Source organism: Protopterus annectens, chromosome 3.part0 (genome assembly GCF_019279795.1).
Source record: "Protopterus annectens isolate FY-2018-M chromosome 3.part0, PAN1.0, whole genome shotgun sequence".
NCBI classification, from domain to species: domain Eukaryota; kingdom Metazoa; phylum Chordata; order Ceratodontiformes; family Protopteridae; genus Protopterus; species Protopterus annectens.
Genome location: NC_056731.1, coordinates 1,224,109,110 through 1,224,131,102, shown reverse-complemented (window position 1 = coordinate 1,224,131,102; position 21,993 = coordinate 1,224,109,110). Strand labels below are relative to the sequence as shown.

Here is a 21,993-nt window from a genome sequence, read left to right as displayed (position 1 = left end):
ATTTGCTGTTCTGCATGTTCGATATTGTCAGCGTTCGCTGCACAGGGGTCGATATTAGAACATTTGACATTTTAAAAAGTTGATGTTCTAATACGGAAGCACTTTACATAATTGAATTACTGAAATCTCGAATGTCATATGGTCGAGACCATATGATCGACATTTCAGTAAATCGAATTTGTAAACTTTTAAAAAATAACACTTTACTTACCTTAAAACGTTACGTGCACACAGAGGCAAGGCTTCTTGTACGCTCTGTGTGTACATAATGTTTTTATCATTTTTGCGGTGTTGACAGGAAGTGGGAAATCTCCCGTTTTGCGCTTCTGCATACAGCGCAATATGGGAGATTTCCCTTTTCCCCACTGTAGCGCGATCTCGGAGTTGGTATATTTAAGTAGGGGGTGGGGGGGGCACAGCCCCCCTGCAAAAGCGATGTTTGACTTTTTTTTTTTTTGGGTTTCATTTTAGAAGTTCGAGTTTCCAAAACTCGATCTTTTGGTCTCGACTATATGAAGTTCGAGATTTTGGGAATTCGAGCTTCTGAAGTGAATCTGATCCTATCAGATCCTATGTAAATAAATATATATATATATATATATATATATATATATATATATATATATATATATATAAAATGTGTGTATACACACACACACATACACTCACACATATGTATATGTATGTGTGTGTTTTATATATATATATATATATATATATATATATATATATATATATATATATATATATATGTGTGTGTGTGTGTGTGTGTGTGTGTGTATTTACAGTTTACTGGAAAAATTGTTATTCATGAGCAACATTAATTGAGGAACATCTTTCAGAAACAGGAAAATATGCATTCAGTCATGGGAAAATATTTAGATACAGTTACTGCTCATAAAAAACAATAACTCATATGAGCCAAAGGGAAATGAGGGATGGTTAGTTTCTCTGATTTCCTTGGTGACTGTTCAAGAGAACTGGAAGAATGGAAAAGAATCCTGGGAGTGAACTTTCTTTTAGACGAGAGAAATCAGGCACTCTGATCCAATAAATGATTTTACCCACAGTATAGTTATATCTGGGCATGTGCTCAGTTCTTTTTAAATCGGGGACAAGGTTATTCAGTAGTGTAGGGTGATACCTTACTAATGATGCAGTTTGTTGAAACTTTAGAAAAAAGTGGTTAAGGGTATTTTATCAGAATGCCACCTTGACGCAGTTAGTTTTAACAAAAATCCTAAAATATCTTTATTTTATTGCCTTCCTAAGACAGATAATAACCCGCTACAATCCCTTCAAGACATACTTTGTGTCATAATAGAGAGGGGAACTTGGAAAGAGGAAACATAATTTGGATTGCTGTTTGCAATCATTTGTTACTACTTTACACTTTCAAATAGTAATTATCTATTCAAAAGCCCTGAGACGTGGTCTGGCAAGATGAGCTTTCCTTTGTCATAATATATATGATGAGCATCTGTACATCCATTGCTTATAAATGAGGTCTGGAGGACTTCTTTCTTACTTGGCTGAATTTTCAAAATTGTTTACTTTATTGGGGAGAACAGTTGTGTGAGGTAAAATTTGATCTGAAGTAGTTAACTTCATTTGATCAGCAACCTGTAGGTTAAGGATCCGACACGGATCTGAGCCACTAGCATTCCAAGCAAAATGATCTGAGCTCCAAGCTCCTCACCCTTACCCATACTACACTGCAACCTCCTTCCAATCCTCAGATCTTGTTTGCCGCGGCTTTGCCAAGCATGGTATTCTACGAGCTCCAGTCAAGTATAGCATCTTTTACTACAAACTTTCCCTTTTAGTCTAGTTTTTTGTGTGTGCATGTATTTAAGTACCTTTCTTTGGGTGTTCATTCTCCCTAGCCTTTATGTCCCCCTTCACCTTTGGTAGTTGTCCAGCCCTTAGTAGGCCCCTTTTCCCTCTTTCAGGTGCACGTGTGTGTCTGTGTGTGTCTCTAGTATGGCTGAAAGTCATAAAGTGACTTTTTCCAAGTGCTCTGAGTGTGGCCATAAGCTGTCGCCAGCGGATGGTCACACTCAGTGCGTGATTTGCTTGGGGGTTCTGCACCTTTCTTCGGGCTGCCAGATTTGTGCGGCCTTCAACCCCCGAGCCTTACGGGATAGGAGGAACAAACTGATTCTGGCGGGTCTTCTACCTGCGGAATCAGCTTCTTCTCCTTCACTCTCTGTAGCGACAGCCATGGCTGCCCAGCCAACCAGCTGTTTTCCCCTGTCTGGGACTCACCCTCCCACCTTGACATAGGGAGAACGAGAGGCCAAGAAGGATAGAAAAGAGAGAAGGGAAAGAGAAAGAGAGAAAAAGAGAGAGAGCAAGAGAGAGAGAGAGAAAGAAGCCGCAAGCGGTAGGCCGAATTGGACCCCTTGGCCCCTCCAGCTAAAGTTGTCTCTTCTCCATTGAGAGTGTCCAAGCCTTCCTCCCCATGGCTCCGTTCGCCACGTTTCTCCGCGCAGCTGGAGGAGGAGACCTGACCAGCCTCGAGGTCATCATCATGTCGGCCCTCCCGACCAGCTTCGGCGGCTTCCTCCAGGTCTACCGCAGCATCTCTGAGGCAGATATGGACCGGATGATGCAGCGATTCTACCTCGACACCGGCCATGCCCTCAAGCTTATCGGATCCGCACTCTTGGAGCCAAGAGCTGGGCATCGGATCCGGGGGGTGAGTGTATCTTCAGCTCCTTTGTGGTCAGAGCACACCATCCTCTCGGGTCCGACCTCGTCGGCTCCGGCACCGATCCCCTCATCGGATCCGAGGGGCCTGGCCACCTGTCTTAGAGAGGCTGGTTCCCCTTTGGCATTCGAAGTGGTGGAGAGGTTTCTCTCTGGAGGATCAAGACCCTCACTCTTTCCACCGGATCCGCCCCCGCTCCCTCACAGCTCAGTTTGTCCTCCATCATCCAGTCCCCCAAGGACATCCTGCGTCGTTGACGCCCCAGCCAGTTCCCCTGGAGGAACATGAATCTGTTGGTGAGCCCCCCTTGGACAGTCCCCCTGAGGAGGTCCCTCACAAATGCCTGTGCAAAAGGAGGCACTTGGACTCCCCTGAGTCCCTCACTGAGGATACCGATTTGGAGGAAAGGGAGGGTGCCCCCAAATCACCCCCTGACAACGTCTCCTTTGGAGACATTATGGAAATACTCCGCCAAAGGGGTGGTGGTCCGCCCAAAAACCCTCCTCGGACGAGTTGGTATTCCTGGAGGTGTTCGACACAGGCCCATCTACCTCTTGGGTGTCTCCCCCAGCTGACCCCCTGGTCAGCCTGATTAGCACCGGGACGTGGAAGGAGCCAGACACTGTAGAGCCGATACCCAATAGACCCGATAAGGTTCTTAGTCCCCCTGCAGACAGAACTTCGTGGAGCAAGGGTTCCCCGGTTGATGCCATGGTTGTGGCGGCGGCCACCAAAAAGGAACTCAATCAGCAAAGTTCTTCGGTCCATCCCCCTGACAAGGAGTCTTGGGCAATAGACCATATTGGAAAGTGGACTTTTGCTTCAGCTACCTTCTCTATAAGGGCACTGAATTATTTGGCCCATGTAATCAGACTGCAGTGGGACCTGGTCAAAGAGTATGCTAAGTCTCCCTCAGAGTCCATGTTGGCCGAGCATAAACGGACCTTCTTGGCTCGTATGACCACTCTCAAGTCAGTGTCTAATACTCCTATGCGGCTACTTTCCCATGCCACGGAGGAAGCCACTAGAGCGAGCGGGTCCGGTATCGCCTTAAGGCGTCATGCCTGACTTCGACTTTGTGATTTCTCGGAACCCTTCAAGGTATCCTTCGCGAATGCACCCTTTGATGGGTCAACCCTCTTCGGGAAGACCGTCCGTGAGACGCTGGTCCAGAGCGAGAAAGACTGGAAAATGCTGTCAGCCATCGGAATCCGCTTCTCTACCCCTCAAAGGTCCTTCTCCAGGAACCAGCGAGGGCAGAAGAAGATGTGGTTCCGGAAATCTCAGCAGGCCCAGAATGCTCAGGACTCCTTCTCCCCCAGAGGCAGAGGGGGACAAGGTGCACGCCGGCCCAGAAGCAGAGGGGGACTGAAGAACTTTCGGTCACTGGAACCCTTTTCCAACTGACCCGCGCAGCAGCCCTGAGGGGTTGCCCAACTGCTCCTCTCTGGAGGCAGTCGGGGGGCGTTTCTCGAGGCACCTGGCTCAATGGGAATCCATCACCACAGATCGCTGGGTGCTTCAGATAATATCCAGAGGCTATTCACTCCCCTTCATAAACAAGCACCCTTACTCAAGGCGCCTCCCAGATGTCCCACCCACTCAAAGGGAGGCCGCGGCTTTGGAAATAAAAAAGCTGTTAGAAAAAAGAGCCATCTAGCATGTGCCCCCAGACCAGTCCGGATCAGGCATCTACTCCAAGTTCTTTCTGGTGCCAAAAAAGACGGGGGACTTGAGGCAGATTCTCGACCTGTCAACAATGAACCTTTTCATTACCAAGGAGAAATTCCGGATGGTCACACTCCAATCCATCCTGCCCCTCTTGCAGGAGAAGGACTGGATGTGCTCCATAGACCTCAACGATGCGTACTACCATATTCTCATGGACAGACGGTCCAGGAGGTTTCTCAGCTTTTGACTAGGGGCCAGTCATTACTAGTTCGGGGTCCTACCCTTGGGTCTCACCACAGCCCCCAGGGTGTTCACCAAGGTCATGGCAGTTGTAGCGGCCCACCTGAGGCTCCAGGACATACAGGTCTTCCCGTACCTAACCGCCCCCACCAGGCATCTACTTTCTCTAGCCAGGGATTTCTTTCTCCAGATGTCACCCTGGTTGGGGATAACCATAAATGTCAAGAAGTCTTTCCTCCAACCTGTTCAAGTGTTAGACTTCATAGGGGCCAGGATAGATACCCTCCAGGTCAGGGCCTTCCTAACGTCAGACAGACTTCACAGCATGACTCTGCATGTGCTAGCCCTCTTTCAGTCACCTGCTCCCGCAGCAGAATTTGTCCTGAGAGCTTTGGGGTCCATGGCGGCAGCGGTCAATCTGAATCCTTATGCTTGTCTGCACATGAGGGTTGTACAGTGGACATTGCAAGCCCAGTGGTCCATTCTACACCACCCTCTAGATTTCCTGATTCCCCTCAGCAGGGTTTGCAGGAATTCCCTTATGTGGTGGCTTCAGTCTCGAGCCCTTCGGGAAGGACGACCCTTTGTTATGTAACCACCCCAGGCCACAGTGACCACGGATGCCTCCCGCCTAGGGTGGGGGGCATTGTGCAGGCAGGACTGTCCAAGGCATCTGGACTCAGACCGAGACCGTACTGCATATAAATGTCCTGGAGATGAGGGCGGCCCTTTTAGCGTTGCAGGCCCTTCATGCCTCTCTTCCTCCGGGGACTATTGCTATCCAGTCGGACAATATGTCAGTGGTCTGGTATATCAGCAAACAGGGGGGAACCAGGTCTTACCCCCTTTGCCGAGAAGCCATGAGAGTTTGGGAATGGGCGATCTACACCACCCTCTTCCTGTTAGCAATGCACATTCCAGGTCAGTCCAACATGCTGGCGAACAGATTGAGAAGAACTATCCTCTCTCCTTACGAGTGGTCTCTGAATCCTTGTGTAGCAGAACAGATCTTCCTCAAGTGGGGTCAGCCTTGCTGCGATCTCTTCGCATCACCTTCCAATGCGAAGTGCAGCAAGTTTTTCGCTGTAATTCCTCCTTTGGGGGAAGCCCCCAGAGACGCTCTAGTCCATGCTTGGCCGCCCGGTCTTCTTTATGCGTATCCTCCACTTCCGCTTATGACAAAATTTCTGCAGTAAGCTCACCAGTTGGGGAGCAAGATTATCCTCATAGCCCCATTCTGGCCTCGTCAAGTCTGGTTCCCCTGCCTGCGGTCTCATCTCATAGCTCCATTCTGGATCTTGGATCCCATTCCGGATCTGATTTCTCATCCCTCGGGAATGGCTCCTCCGAACTTGGACGGTCTTAAGCTCTCAACTTGGCTGATCCAGTTCCCCTAGTTGCCAGGACTCCCTGTATCTCTTCCCGAGTCAAGTCTGTCCTGGTGGCGGCACATAAACCCTCTACTAGGAAGATTTACAGTAGCAAATGGAAACTTTTTCAATTTGGGCTTCACGAAAGAACTTGGATCCTTTCACCGCTCATATTCCAGCGGTACTGGAATTCTTGTCTCATATTTTTCAGCAAGGGGCCAGCTCATCTACTGTGAAGGTCCAGCTGGCTGCCATTTCCCATTTTCATATTGGGGGCAACTTTGGTTCTCTCGCTGCTGCCAGAATTTGCAAGACCTTTCTAAAAGGCACTTTTCTTTTTTTCCTGTTAGAAATTCATCCATGCCGTGGAATCTGACCTTAGTTCTTCAGGTGTTAGTTGCGCCTCCTTTTGAACCCGCAGCTTCCATTGATCTGAAGTTCTTGTCATGGAAGACAGCTTTTTTGGTAGCCATTACGTCAGCCAGGAGAGTGTCGGAGCTTCAGGCTCTCTGTATCAAACCTCCATACCTGGTATTTCATAAGGATAGGATATCTCTCAGGACTAATCCCTCCTTTCTCCCTAAAGTTGCTTCTGGGATGAACATTACTCAGTCCATTAATTTGCCTGTCTTTTTCCCTAATTTCCAGAACAAAGGAGAATATAAACTTCATTTGCTGGATGTTCACAGACAGTTACGTTTTTATTTGCACAGGATGGCTGTCTCGTAAATCTGATCAACTTTTTGTCTTCTTTGCTAAGCCTTTTCTAGGGAAACCAGTTTCAAAGGTGACTGTCACCAGGTGGATTTCGAGTTGTACCCTACAAGCATACAGAGAGTCTGGCTTACCAGAACCAATGGGAGTTCATGCTAATTCTTGGCGTTCTATGACAATGTCTGCTGCATTCTGGTCTAGAGTTTCCCTGGATGACATTTGTTCAGCGGCTACCTGGGCGTCCTCTCACACCTTTATTTCTCATTATAAACTGGATTTGGTGTCTAGAGGAAGGGCTGCCTTTGGCTCTGCAGTGCTCCGGAATATACTTCTTTAAGGGCCTCCCAAGATTCTGGTAGCTGGGGACACTGTCCCATAGGTTGCTGATCCAATGAAGTTAACTACTTCAGATAAAGAAGTTATGTACTCACCATAATGTTCCATCTGAGTAGGTAAACTTCATTTGTCAGCAGCCGTCCCTCCCTCCTTCCCCCTGACCTTGATGGTTATTTAGCTGAGCCCGAGGTTCGGACTTATGAGCATTACTTTGTCTTTGAGTCAGGTGTCTCAGGTTGTTAGTTTGTTTTATTATGTGCAGGTGGCAAACGCGATCTGAGGATTGGAAGGAGATTGCTGTGTAGTATGGGTAAGGGGGAGGAGCTTGGAGCTCGGATCTTTTTGCTTGGTATGCTGCCGGCTCGGATCCGTAACCCACAGGTTGCTGACAAATGAAGTTTACCCTCTCAGATAGAACATTATGGTGAGTACATAGCTTCTTTTTCTCAGCTATGGAAATCTTTTTTTGTGAGTTTATTAGAAGAATATGGGATTGCTTTGGATCAGCATTAAACTAAGCAAAATTGTTTTTATGCCGATTTAATGGATGATTTATTTTTTGTAGTAAAGAACAGAACAGATAAGTCTGAGGATGTTTAACACGTTAAACATTAACAGATTTGGTATTAAATTCATTTTTAATATTCATAGGAATGTTAACTGAGTACTTAAATTAGTTTTATGTCAAATAAGGCAACAGTTTAAAATGTACAGAAGGCCTGCAATGGCATCTAGCTTCCTGTCACCTTCCAGTGTGCTTCCCCGACTCCTGCTGAGATCCCTCCCTTGTGGTGAAGTTTTGAGGGCAAACAAGATATGTACTGCTAATGGTTTTAACCAAGTAGTGTTGAAAATATGATAGTCTGTGCAAGATAAATGTTATAAGTCAAAATGGCTTATCCAGTTCATTCAACAGGTATATGCCCAGAAATCTCTGAAGAAATTATGTTTTAGTAATGGTCTCTTCCACATATTTATGTTGTAAAAAAGGTATGCCTGTTTTAATTAAGAAGGCCTCCTGTGTTGTACACTGGCATATTCTCTTTAATAAAAAAGTGCTTTCCTTAAGAACTCTCAGAAGGTGACTTTTGTAACTGTCTTCCTTCAGTGGACCAAATGGTCCACTATTTTTTTTTTTTTTTTTTATTAATTTGACACTTCATCTGTGTGTTAACTATCCGCGGTGGTGGTGCTGCGGTAGCGTTGTAACCTCACAGTAAGACGCTGTCCGGTTCAACTCTCGTCTAGAGCGTCTTCTGTGTGGAGACATGCGTGAATGGGTGTATCTTCGTTGAAGGTTGTGCGTCAGGGCTGGCAACTCGGCAGTTAAAAATCAACTGCCAATCATTAGCGGACCGGAGTTCCGCTGTGGCGACCCCTAACCGTGAAAAGCCGAAAGACACAACAACAATCTGTGTGTTAACTGGGTAAGCCCATGGATACCATTGCACCTTTTTAAGGATGACAAAGATACTATCTGGTTACATGATTTGCTCAAAGTCGCACTTTAGGCAAATGAAGATGGGAAGGAATCAAGTGTTTTACCTCTGGCACAAGAAGCAACTCATTAACAGCATTTATCAGTGTCAGTCAATCAGATATCTTCTGTAAGTAAGAAATGCTTTGTTTGTACCTAGTAGGCATTTTATACAGAGCATCATATTAATGGTTGGAACGTTTCAGCTTGCAGTAATTATAGATATTTCCAGGCTGATGTACTTTCTTGTTTAAAATCGTCATGTAATATTAGGTGGAAGGGAATTCTAGAGCAGTGAGAGTAAGAATTTTAGAATATTTTCAGGACGTTGGGAATGCCAACATAGTAAGTTCAGTGACACAACATTTTTGATACACACCCGTCTTAACCCTCAGGATTGAGATTTTTTTTTTCTTTTATATGTTTATCTGACTGCTTACATATTTTGGATAAAGCTTTACATGTTTTCCAAAGTGAAACTAAGTATATTTTATGCTCAGCATCTTTTACCCAAGGAGATTCAGCAATGAGTTATAATACAAATATCTAATTTTGTAGGTTTGCATTCTAATGTGTAATATTTGATATTGTGTGTATATTGTGCATTGGTTTAGTAGGAATTGCTTATTTATTTCATTAGTTATTTATAATGTTATTTTTTTCATTGTCTCTAACTTGGCAGTTTCAGATTTAACAGTCTGTATTTCTTGTAGTCTGTAATAAAATTTTTGAAGGCATTATGCTGAGGCACTAGTTTTTGTATTTTTCAATAAAATTTTTGTTTTAGGCTTGAGACTCCAATAGATTGTGCATGCATTTCCCAAACCTGTCCACTGCTCGTAATCTTTGTTTGCTGAATGTACTGCTAGAAATATGAGTGTGGGAGCACACCAGGAGGTCACCACGGCAACAAATGTTTTGGGGTTTGTAGTCTCTGCCTAAATGGTACACCCCCTGAAAGAAGAAAAACCCAGGATAACTACAAGGTAAGAGTGTACCTGAGTTCTGTCATGGTATCCTTCTCACATTTTTGAAAATAACTATGAAAGGGGATACAGCTCAAGAGGTTTGGGCAGCAAAGTGGCAGGACTGCTCAGCCCCCCACTGGGAAGCAGGTATGGGTTCAGAAGCCACACCCTGTTTGATATATCATCTGCAAATATTCCCCAAATTTAATGGTTCAAGATGAGAAGCTGTTTCCCCTCATCATTCTCTAAGTCCTGCCCTGGAGAGTCCAAGGGAGGTTCTAAGGTCTTAGTCCTGAAAAGCCTTTACCTTTTCTTTGACAGTTGATTCAGAATACTCTAAAGACATCTTGGCAGACTGAGAACTGGCAGATATAAGTGGAGCCCTGGCTTCAGACAAAACTGTAGGCTGTTGAGTCTACCCCTTCAGAATAAACTGCTTCAGAAGGTACCTGTGGGCATTACTGAGGGGCTGTTAAAGCGACTAAGAATGGTGTGATGTTGTAGATACTGCTGTTGAAAAGCAGCACTGTTTCAAGGGAAACTTGAGTTTGCTATTACTCATGGATCACTTCCTGGGAACACAAATATCAAACGCAGTGCTGGAGGGCAGGATGAAAAGACCAGAAATTCTAGAGATGTAGGTGCAAAAAAAAAAAAAATAGCCATGTAAAGTGTCAGAATTTGTAAATGCAGAGTCCCAGAATGTAAAGACTGCATGATCAAAAAATGCAGACTTGCATATACTAAGTTCAAGATAGCCATTTTTCAGAATATTCCACTTTTCTCCAAGGTATGTTAATCTTAGAGCTGGCATGTAAAAGTTAAGCTTCACATCCAGTGATGCAAAGAGACTTGCCTCCTTTCAAAAAACAAGTTTAAAGGTAAAAAATGATGTTTGATATTAACTCTTCTCCTCTATTTTCAATTTTTTTTTGGCCTTGTCATTGCGAGTCCTGACATTTCAAATGGGAGCCTCAAAAAAGTGGCACTGGTGTAGTTTAAATCAGGGTTGGTATGGCTGTCAAAAACAAATAAACCAATGGAACAGTCAGTGGAGGAAAATTTTGCAGGCTGACGTTCTTCCGATTTACCCATAAAGCCACATGCTTTACCACTCATTAAAAGAGGTAATGTGCCACTCAAAGGCGCATAGCACAACATGTTAATACAAACACACTTAGACACAGGTGCAACTAAAGTTGAAGACTGCCTCTTTTATACCTCATCTGCCTCTGTCTTAGGAAGGAGGGTGGGTATGGTGATATGGATGAACCACAGACCAGGCAGCTCATTTGTTATGCTAAGTACATAACTTTTGTATTTGTCATGGGACTGTCCATCCATTTCACACACCATAACTTGTCATCCAAGGTGTTATCCTGAAAGGATCTCAATACAGCGGCCCCCTAGACCTTAAGATCATCCGGCTTGTAGTTTCTTGTAAAAAGTATGCAAATCAACACCTATCGCATCTGCACAGATTTTGGAAGAAAGCTTTCTGTCTGAAAGTAACACAGTTAACACTAACACAACTTTTATTATACTTTAACAAAACTTAATGCAGTCCGAAAGCCATGTTGACAGAGAGGTTTTAGAGACTTTACAGCCCAGTTTACCAGCAGCAAAAGATTAACCATCTATGCACATTGAGTAAATGTAAAGCAGATTTACATTGTTTGAGCAGTTCAGGAAACATACAGGCAGATAGTTTGATTAGTTTAAATTAGCTTTAGTGGCTAGCTTGACCATGAAAAAAGGGTTTGTGCACAACACTGCTTTCTACTTATGAAAAACTACATAAGGACACTTGATAGAGAAGATTTGAAGTTCAGATATCCTACTTGCTGATGTTTTAGCTTCAAGGAAGAACTTCTTTCATAAAGTCATACTGGGGTGCAGGCTCAAAAGGAGATACCATTAGCCTTTTCAGTGTAAAATTCAAGTGCCTGACTGAGTTGCAATCAGGAGTACTTCACATACTTTTAAAAAAGCCAGAGAAGAATTTCTGAGCTGTTGTTGAAAACTAGAACATCCCTTAATAGAATAATAACTGTAGCCAACATCAATGATTTAAGAAAAATAACCCAGGACAGGTAGAACATGAGTGTAGAAAGGATCCAGCCTCATGAAAATGGCCTAGACAAATCTAGCCCACTTCCTCGTTTGTGTTTTGTTATGAGTGCCCATAGGAAGAGGCTAGGATTATGTTGGCCCTAGGCAGAAAAAAATATACTTGCAATCAAAGAAATGGGTGGAACCATGTGATTAGTCTGAAGAAGTGGAGGAATTGGTAGAGTCTGCCAATGAGTGAAGTTCAAGATTCTGAAGGGCTAGAGAAGCAGAGACATTGTCAGGAAATGAGACCAAAGCAGAGTAGACCAAATTTGTTGATGCCAAAATAGGGCTATAAGAATGATCTTACATTTGTTCTGGTTTGTTTGTGTACGGACCTGGTTATCTCTGGGAAAAGAAGGAAAAAGTATAGGAGTCCTGAAGGCAATCTCTGGACAAAAGTTTCTCTGGGCATTATCTGTGAAGGAGGGATCAAGGAGCAGAAGTTGCTGCACATGGTGGTGGTCATGGTTCTTTTATTACATTATTTAATAATGTTTATGCACTGTTCTTGGATTTATTTATTATTTCCAAGGAAGTACTTCGCACTACTGATTCCCAACACAAACCGACGACTTCTTTCACATCTACTGTTCTTTCAAAAACGACCGAGTTTCTAAGGCCCAGAGTACGAACTACACCCAAGAAACCTATGACCCACTCTCAGGCACTTGCTTCCTTGCCTCAGTCACAAATGCTTCAAATGGCGGAAGACCTTATCATGCTTATCAGGGGAAGCTAAGCTACCCCTTTCAAAAGAAAAATAGATCTGTCCCCAGTAGTTTTGTCTGAACAGGAGTCTGATGACTCTGATGCATCTAAATATGAAGACATGCAACCCCTTTCTGCTTATGAGGATTGTGATGCAGAGGATTCCATTCCCTCAGCCTCTCCACCAGAGGACTTTTCCTTTGTGGAAACCCTTCATACCTTAAGGGAGCATTTCCAATGGGAATGTCAGGACTACCCTCAGTCTAAAAAGAGACTAAGGGAATTCTTAGATCTTCCACAGCATAGACCCATGGCCATTCCCCCAGTCCTGGATGTTGTGGACGATTTTTTCCTGGAATCCAGTTTGACTCCTGACACCCTACCTCCTGCACCCAGAAAACCTGACAGGTATTACAGAGTCCCTGACTTGCACAAATTTCTTTTCAAAAATCCTACTGCTGACCCTGAGATAATTTCTCAAGGGCCTAAATGTATTAAAGCAACCTCTGCTAAGAATCCCACCCCCTCAGATAGGGATTCCCAAGCACTAGACAGATGGGGTAAAAAAAGTATACACCTCTGCTACTCTTGCTATTAGAGCACTAAATTGCCATTTCCATATGCTAAAATTTCAGCAACATACCATGGAACTCCTCAAACAAAAAGTGTCTTCCTTTCCTGCTTGTGCAGAATCTAAAGAGTTGCAAGAGTTAATGCATTCTGGAAGTCAAGTAACTAAGCACACCTTACACTGTGGTTTTGATGCCCTAGAAGCTTCTTGCAAGGCAGCAGTCACCGGTTCTGTCCTTAGAAGGCATGCATGGCTTAAGGAACAGCCCTTGCCAGACCACGTTAAATTTAAATTGTTGGATGTACCCTTGCACAAAGACAACTTATTTGACACTAAGGAAGAGGAGGTCTTAAAAAAGGAAGAAAGAGCTAAATCTATGCAGACAGTTAAGGATTTCTTACAGGTCCAGCCACCCAACTTCAGTAGGCACTGCCCCTCCAAGCACTGGTCCTTTCCTGCTCACACCAAGTCATTTCAGCCCAGATCCCCTGGAAGCAGACCCCCCAAACAGCAACCGCAGGGAATACAGAGATCAAAACAGTGGAATTCCTCCACTTCAAAAACAAGGAGTTGTAAGCCACCCCCACCCCCGTGGTAAGAACTCACAGTGACTCTTTTCCACCCCTCCCTCTCCCCACCTTCACTTACCCCTAGGAGGAAAAAGGGCCACCATTACCAGCGACTGCTGGGTCCTCAACATAGTGTCCCAGGGATACAGATTTTCTTTCCACACTCTTCCAATCCCAAAAGGGTTCCCAGATCTATCTCCAAATCAGTGGGCAGAGGTGCAAAAGCAAGTCTTTTCCCTGCTCTCTATGAGGGCAATAGAGCACATTCCTGCAGAACAGAAAGGCCGAGGTTTCTACTCCAGACTTTTTCTGGTAACCAGAAAAGAGGGCACTTGGCACCTCATCCTCAATCTATCCATTCCAACCACCTTCCTGGTGATACCAAAATTCAAAATGCTCACCCTCCAGCAACTGCTACCCATGCTGTCCAAGGATACTTGGCTAGCCACCATAGACCTAAAAGAGGCCTACCTCCACATTCCTATCAGGGAATCATGCAGGAAATACCTACCTTTCAGGGCAGGATCTCTGCACTTTCAGTTCTCTGCACTTCCCTTTGGCTTATTTACTGCTCCCAGAGTTTTCACAAAATGTTTGGCTCCAGCCATTGCCTTTTGCAAACAAAGGAATATCCACATTTACCCATATTGAGACAACTGCCTAATTCAGGCAGACAAGTCAGGAAAAGCTGCTCAAGCACCTGGCCTTTGTTAAGTCCCTACTGACCTCCCTAAGGTACACTGTCAACGAAAAGAAATCCAAACTAGTACCCACCCAAAGGCTTGTATTCCTGGGAGCAAGCCTGGACACAGCACCCCAGATGGCATTCATTACACCAGCAAAGCAAACTTACCTGACAGCTTACTTCTGTCAAATAGCCACCAGACCCCAGGTATCTGCAAGGAAAATCTTGCAAGCTCTGGGGTTCATAGCATCTTGCATTCTACATGCCAGACTGCATATGAGGAAACTTCAGTGATACCTAAAAAGCCTTTGGTGTCAACACTCTCAAGACCTGGAAACTCTTATACCCATGATACCTTGCCTCAGGAAAGATTTTCTTTGCTGGGCAGCAGCATGCTCCCACAACAAGGGACTACCTTTCTTACCACACCCTGCCACCCAGACCCTCACCACAGATGCATCAGACTATGCCTGGGATGCACACCTGGACGGCAGGTGTATACAGGGCCAATGGAGCCCACAGCAAATCCATCTGCACATTAACCAAAAAGAGATGTTAGCTGTCCAGCATGCATTGACAGCTTTCGGGCCCCTTCTCTCCCCACAGGGGCTCTCCTGGTCAAAACAGACAACACCACTGTGATGTGGTATATCAACAAGCAGGGAGGGATTCACTCCTACCCTCTATGCAGGCTGGCCATGACCCTTTGGCACACAGCCTCTGCCATGCAACTACACCTGTTAGCACAATTCCTGCCAGGGTCTCTAAACTCTCTGGCAGATCACTTAAGCAGAAATCTTCTGGACCCGCACGAGTAGCAGCTAGACAAAAGAACCTTCACTCTAATAACTCATAAATGGGGCACCCCAAAGGTCGACCTCTTTGCCTCCCACACCAACCATCTGCTCAGCAAGTTCTGCACCAGGGAGCATCATTGCATGGCTTGGGAAGTGGATGCCCTTTCCTTCCCCTGGGTCAGTCTATCGGTCTATGCCTTTCCTCCACTACCTCTCATTACCACGGTACTGCTCAAAATAAGGGAGGAAAAAACAAGGACAATTCTTACTACTCCAAACTAGCCCCGCCAGCACTGGTACCTACTGCTGTGCAGCATGTTCCCACTGCCACCATGGCATCTCACTCAGACCCCAACCCTCCTGACCCAGAGGGAAGGAGAATTCATGCATCCCCAATTGCAGACCCTCAGTTTGGCAGCTTGGCTTATTTCCTAACCACTGATCAATCTGCAAACCTCAGTAAACCAGTTCTAGATGTTATACGTGAGGCCAGACGCCCTAGCACTAGAAAGTCTTATGCTGACAAATGGAAAAAGTGCTGCAGCTGGATTCAGGCTAAGGGAGCCGATACAGCACAGCCCTCCCTCCCGCTCATCCTGGAATACCTAGCTGACCTGCTACACAGTGGTCTGTCTTTTTCGTCTATTAAAATTCATGCCTCTGCTATCCCTGCTCATTTCCCCACACCCTCTGATCAAACAATTCCTAAGATGGGCTAGCAACTTGAGGCCACCCAGAAGAGCACCTACCCCAGCTCGGGACCTTAACCTTGTGTTGGAAAAGCTCACCCTGCCCCCTTCAAACCAGCATCTTCAGCAGAGTTAAAATTTCTCTCCTGGAAGACAGCTTTTCTTCTGGCCATCACTTCAGCCAGAAGGTTCACCGAGGTACAAGCACTCATGGCTGTGGAGCCCTTCATCATCTTCCATGATGACAGGACTAACCCATCCTTCATGCCCAAAGTGGTGTCCAGTGTGGCTCTCAACCAATCCATTCATTTGCCCACCTTTTTCCCTAACCCACAGAACAAGGGGGGAAGGATCCTGCACTCTCTAGATGTGCACAGACAGCTCAGATTCTATCTAGACAGGACTAAGTCATTCAGGAAGTCTGATCATTTGGTGGTTGGCTTTGCTGCAGGGGCAGAGGGCAAAGTATTCTCCAAACAAACAATTTCTAAATGGATAGCACACTGCATCCATTTCTGTTACAAGCAACATGGAAAGCCTCCCCCTAAGGAGGTCAGGACTCACTCCACCAGAACAGCCTCCACCTCTGCAGCTTTCCTTCAGAGAGGTCCCCACTAGGGACATCCAGGAGGCTGCCACCTGGACATCTGTTCACCAAACATTACCAACTGCCTATCTTCTCCAAATCCAGGGCAGACTTTGCCACTGCAGTCTTGCAGGTCATCCTAGCCAGCCCCTAGTCTCCTTGACTGCCTCCACCCTTTTCCTCAACTTTGGGAATCAACCCAAATGTGATGGCTGCAACAGTGAAACACAAAGAACATAGTACAGTTGTGTACACTTACCATAAATGTAAATGTTCGAGTGTATTCACTGTTGCAGTTCTGGTTTCCCTCCCTCCATCCCCCTTCTCTCTCTCTCTCTCTCTCTCTCTCTCTCTCTCCTTACAAGAGACATTTTGGTATTTACTTTCTACTGGTGGGGTTCTTCCACCATAACCTGGCTACCACTTGGGGGCTTCTGACAGTTAGGGCAAGAAAAAACTGATGTAATGGTGTCAGCTGCCTTATTTTATACTAATGACAATCTGACATCAGTCCTGAAGCTACAGCAACCAACGCAGAAATACTAAGCCTCTGGTACTCGGGCTGGCCAACGGCTACCCTCGCAGGGATAACCCAGATGTGATGACTGCAACAGTGAATACACTCGAACATCTCCATTTATAGTAAGTGTACACAACTGTACTTTGCAGTTACCCCCATTTCAGGTATGCCTGTTCATAGATCTCTTTTTAAATGGTGCTGTTTGTTGGTCTGTTTTTCCTCATACAGGATCCTGTCCTTCCAACAGGTGGCCACTTCATTCACATCAAGGTCCTACCTTAAAGTTGTAGGTCAGATGGCAGGTCCAGTGTTCATGATTCCTCATGGCAGATTACACATGAAGTACTTCCATCTCAATCTCATTTTTCAGCCATTTTGGATGTCCACAACCAGTAAGTACAGTCTGGAATGGTAGTTGTATTAAGCAGTCTTCAGTCAGGGTACCCTTTTCAGTGGTGATATTTTAGCCCACTGTTACCAAAGGTTAGTAAGCTCTAAGCTGGAGGCATTAAAGTAAGCAGATCTTTCAGGGAACCCAAATGCTTTGAGAATATTTGCCCTTCATATTTGTGTTCTGTAAATGAGAGTGGCTTGCTTTCTTCTTTCTTCAGAATCCTGCCCATTAAAGTAAGCAGACCTTTCAGGGAACCTAAATGCTTAAGAATATTGCCCTTCATATTTGTGTTCTGTGAATGAGGGTGGCTTGCTTTCTTCTTTCTTCAGACTCCTGCCCAACAAGAGTAATCAGTATTTGGTCCAACAGCATGGCTGAAGTCTGATGTGTCAGCAAACAAGGGAGAATGTGTTTCTGCCCACATTGTTGAGAGTCTGAGGTGATGTGACAATGAGCCATAAATTCATGGAGATTCTTAGCAGCAATGCATAGCCCTGGAAAGGGCAGCTCTGTGGCAGACAACTTGGCCACTACTCTCTAATGCCTAATGACAGATCTCTAGGTTGCAGACAGAAATTGTTATTCTCTGAGGTATTCCAGAATGCAACATCATTGCCTCAGCAGTTGTGTATGCCCCAACAACTTTTTGTCTTTATTCCCGTTTGCAAAAAAATCTCATTGGACCCCCCCCCCCCCGCCTGCACACATTTGGCCCATAGTTCTTCTGTACTGGTAGAGCTAGGCTCATTTGTTCCCTTGTTAGGGCAAGAGCCTTACAGCCCATTCATTCCTTGATGGGGCAGGAGCTCACTAGCAAACCCACATGGGACCTTAGTTGCAGACCAGCAGGCCAGACAGTTCATCTACTCATGAGTGGGTGTTAGGTTGTGTGCCAATGTGTTGATCATATGGAACCCTTCCTGAATGCTGCCTCGCAGGAATTGTGTATGTGCAACCACATAAGCTAACCTTCTGGACAAGAGGAGCATCACTGTGAGTTATGGGGCTGCCAAGTTCATTGCTGTGGGCAGTACACCTTCACACGTGAGTCTCACTAATGCAGCAATCAAAGCTATCTTCCTGCCTCCATGATGGGTAAGTCAACATCATCGTCATCTCACTCCCATCCATCCCCATTCATCTTTAGTGCCTCTGCAGATGATCAAGTACAGATTACCTGGATTGTAAAAAGAGCTTTATCCCACTGTGCAGTGGGGTTAGGCTCCCAGAAGTCTCAACAACTTTCACCTGATTCCTTACTCTGTAAGGGATCAAGTCAGAGATGCCCTAGCCCTCCAGTGAACAAGTTGCTCCTTTATCTTTCTCCATTTCCACCAATGACAGTATTCATTAAGCATCAGAATAATTTTATAACTCCCCTTTAGTCAAGACCAGCTTGGCTTCTTCTTTCCCTGTTTCTTCTTCAGTAATCTACCTAAATGTATCCCTTCAGGAAATTATTGTCATCCTTTAAGTAAACCAGGTCAGTCTTGACAGAGAGAATGATGTCAGTTAATACATCTTATAAAGCCCATCTACTCAGAAGACCTATTGAGACAAATGGGCACATTCTGTTATATGTCAATAGGTGAAATATGTTTGCCCCTTCTCTGCTTACATTCTGTCTGTCTTGTTTTACTTTTCTGAAATGGTTAATTGTGGAATTAGTTATTCCTCCAGTATAGTTCATTAAGCTGTTAATTCCAGCATTAGTTTCAGCAAAGACACTACTTTTATTTTATTAAAGGTCCATAAGGCTTTTGTGCATCATGCTCTCAACCTAAGGCCTCATATTAAAGATCCCTTCCTCTGTGGGACATTTACATCTTGTTTGAGAAGCTTGCTGTCTTGTCCTTTGCTCTTTTAAACATGCTGCCCTGCTAAACTGAAGTTCTGTACTCGGAAACTTGTATTGTTGTTATTGTTAGACATTACTTCAAGTAAAAGAATATCTGAGTTACAAATTCTTGCTTTCACACTGCCTTTACATAAAGGATGGGTGGTACTTGGAGCAAACAACATTTACATCTAAAGTTGCTGCAGAGTGAAACTTAAAGATGTCTGTTGATTTGCTTATATTTTGGTTTTTCCTTGTTGTAATCATAATGAATATGAGCTTCAGTATGTGGAAGGTCACAAATAGCATCAAATTTTGTGGACTCAAACCTGTCTACATGAAATACATTTGTTTTCTTGGCAGAGTATAAACTGTACCAGAGGTTTACTAAGCACACAGTTTTTATTGTGCTTAGAAAATATCATTGATTTCTGCCTCAGGAATTGTTGTAATCCTCCTTGTACAGTCCCAGGCCTCTGGCCATGGCAGCAGTGGCCACTTCCATAGCATTTTTTCCATAGTGCTACTCTAAATGTCATTTAGTCTTCCTGAGTACCTTAAAAGGAACACAACAAGCAGTACACTGTTTCCAGGTCTAGTAAGTGTTCTTTAAGGCTGCTATGATTGGAGTATGTTCTTATGGTCATGACTTCAATGGGGATTTGCCAGAAACTGTTCTAATTGTTAATGAAGAGTGTCTTCATCTTTTCAGATATGGATGTTATGCACTTAACCACATCAGTATGTCTGTAGGAAGGTCCATCTTCTGTAACATACCCTTCATGCATTCCTTACTTGCAGTGTTCCTGTGGTACCCTACTTTCTCCTTTGCACTTCCGTTTTTTTTCTTTCCAAAAATAATAGCTAAAGAACTAGAGAGGGATTGTTGCATGATAGCAAAGGGAATGGTGACTGACTGCCTAGGTGAGCTGTTTCTGCTGAGTGATCCTAAAGCGTGGAGTGTCAGAGGTGATGCTTACTGAAAATGGACCTTGCCGTTATTGTAAGTACATAACTTTTCAGTACATGCCTCCAACATGCATGTCCTCTGACTGAAATTATTCTACTATGTTGCAAGTTTAGGATTGAAAAAAGTAATAACAGACTCAAATTATTGTCCTACCAAACTACATGTCTAACTAGGCCGAAATGTAGGTTTTGCAGGAATGTGAGTGCATGTAGACCCCACATATCTTTGTGTTAACTGCATTTAGTTCTGTTAGTCAGTTATCTGTAACTGGATTTGGGGGATTTTTACTGTGTTTTATAAAATTGCATACCAGTCTTTTGTCATTTAAACATACAGTAACAGTTGTGAACAGCAGATTAAGAAGTAAATATACGGGAAAAAGCGTTGGTGGTAAGTTTTGAAAAGAATGATGGACATTATCATGACATCACTTGCATTTTGTGTAATGATTCTAGTTTTATATTTCCTGATATGCCATCTATTCCTTTATGATGTAGGTCAGATTTTGAGGTTGTTTGTAAACACTTGCTAACATCAGTTCACTGAACAGTCAGTGTTGCTTTTAATTATTAAAATTAATTTTATTATTGTTTGCTTCCTTCTAGGTATGTATGGTCAGGTTTGCTGGTGGTTCTTGGTATCTTCTTGAATGTTTACAGCAAGAATAGGGATAAAATGAAGTTCCCCTCCATTTCCAACCTTTGTTGTAAAATGAAGTTCTCATCAAAGACAAAGACATTCTCAGAAGATGTGTAAATGACACTTGAAGATAAGATACAGTTTTTTGTGCCAGTTTTGGTTATTGCACTATTGGAATGCACAGCTCACAAGGGAAGAATCTTACACAGCAACAGTACCAGAAGGACCACATTTTAGTATGCAGATGTGTGTCTGTGTCAGGACGTAGGTTCTCATGAACTTTCAGTGGTTGAAAGGGAACAGTTGACTATTAAGGGCAGCCATTGTTGGCTTCCTAATAGAATCATAACAAGAGAGTTTGTTAATTAAAAATAATATAAACTTTTATTCACTGACCATGTCAAACTGTGTCAATTCTTTTGATTTTGGTTGGCGTTCAGGGTTCTTGAAATGAATGTTATTTAACACATTCAGTCAAAATATTCAGGTTATGTATCAAAACCATGGCATTTACACATAATGGTGAAAACATAATTTAAGTGTTTTTAAAATAAATAATATTGCCTTCATCTTCACTATACAATGTATATGTATATATATATATATATATATATATATATATATATATATATATATATATATATATATATATATATAAGCTTCTTTTTCTTGTAGAACTTGTTGAAACTGAATTTTTGAATGAGAGCTGCAGCTCTTGCAGCAAGTCATGTTGTTGCATATTCAGCAAATCTGACTTCTTGCCACTTTGGTGTGTTTTGCTGCTTTCACATTTTGTCAGGTGATGCATTCCACTAAAAGATAATGAGTCCTTTTAACAAACCATTTCTGCTTCATGTTTGAAGAAACATGACGTATTTAGATATTTTAAGGAGTGTTTAATTTTCCATATCCAGGGTCATCTCCTCATTTGTTGTGAATCATAAGCAGGACAGGATAGGAAACCTAAGTGTGCATATAGTGCATACTGTGAATGTCAGTTCCAGACCTGTGTGGTTTCACTAGGAGAAGACTTCTGAAGTAAGTCATGTACTTAAGGGATTGGTATGTTTTTGCTGCGTCAGTCCACTAAATTTCTTACTTCTTAATCTGTTCGAGCCTTACCGTCATTTAGCTCATGCCAGCACTTTTTTTTTTCACTTGACTTAAGGAGCAAATTCACCATCAAAATAGGCATATGATTTCAATGCCTGCCACATGTCTGTGATCAAGAAATTCATAATTTTGGACAGCGCAGTGTTGCAGCAGTTAGCATTGTCACCTCACAGCAAAAGGTTCTCCTGTTCGATTCTCAGCTGGGGTGCCTTCTGTGCAGAGTCTGCATGTCCTCCCTGTGTTCATGTGGGTTTCCTCCAGATGCTCCGGTTTCCTCCCATGTTACAAAGACATGCATCTGGAGCATTTCT

General features: G+C 43.8%; 1 protein-coding gene across 3 annotated transcripts in view; it reads left to right on the top strand.

The window, feature by feature from the left end:
• SLC35B3 (solute carrier family 35 member B3) overlaps positions 1-20,964 on the top strand; it is a 756,207-nt gene extending 735,243 nt beyond the window's left edge. For all 3 annotated transcript variants that reach the window (XM_044065422.1, XM_044065425.1, XM_044065423.1), the window contains one exon: positions 20,536-20,964. In XM_044065422.1, coding sequence (XP_043921357.1) covers positions 20,536-20,686 — 151 coding nt within the window. In that variant the 3' untranslated portion in view covers positions 20,687-20,964. The remainder of the gene's footprint in view (positions 1-20,535) is intronic.
• The last annotated feature ends 1,029 nt before the right edge of the window (positions 20,965-21,993 follow it).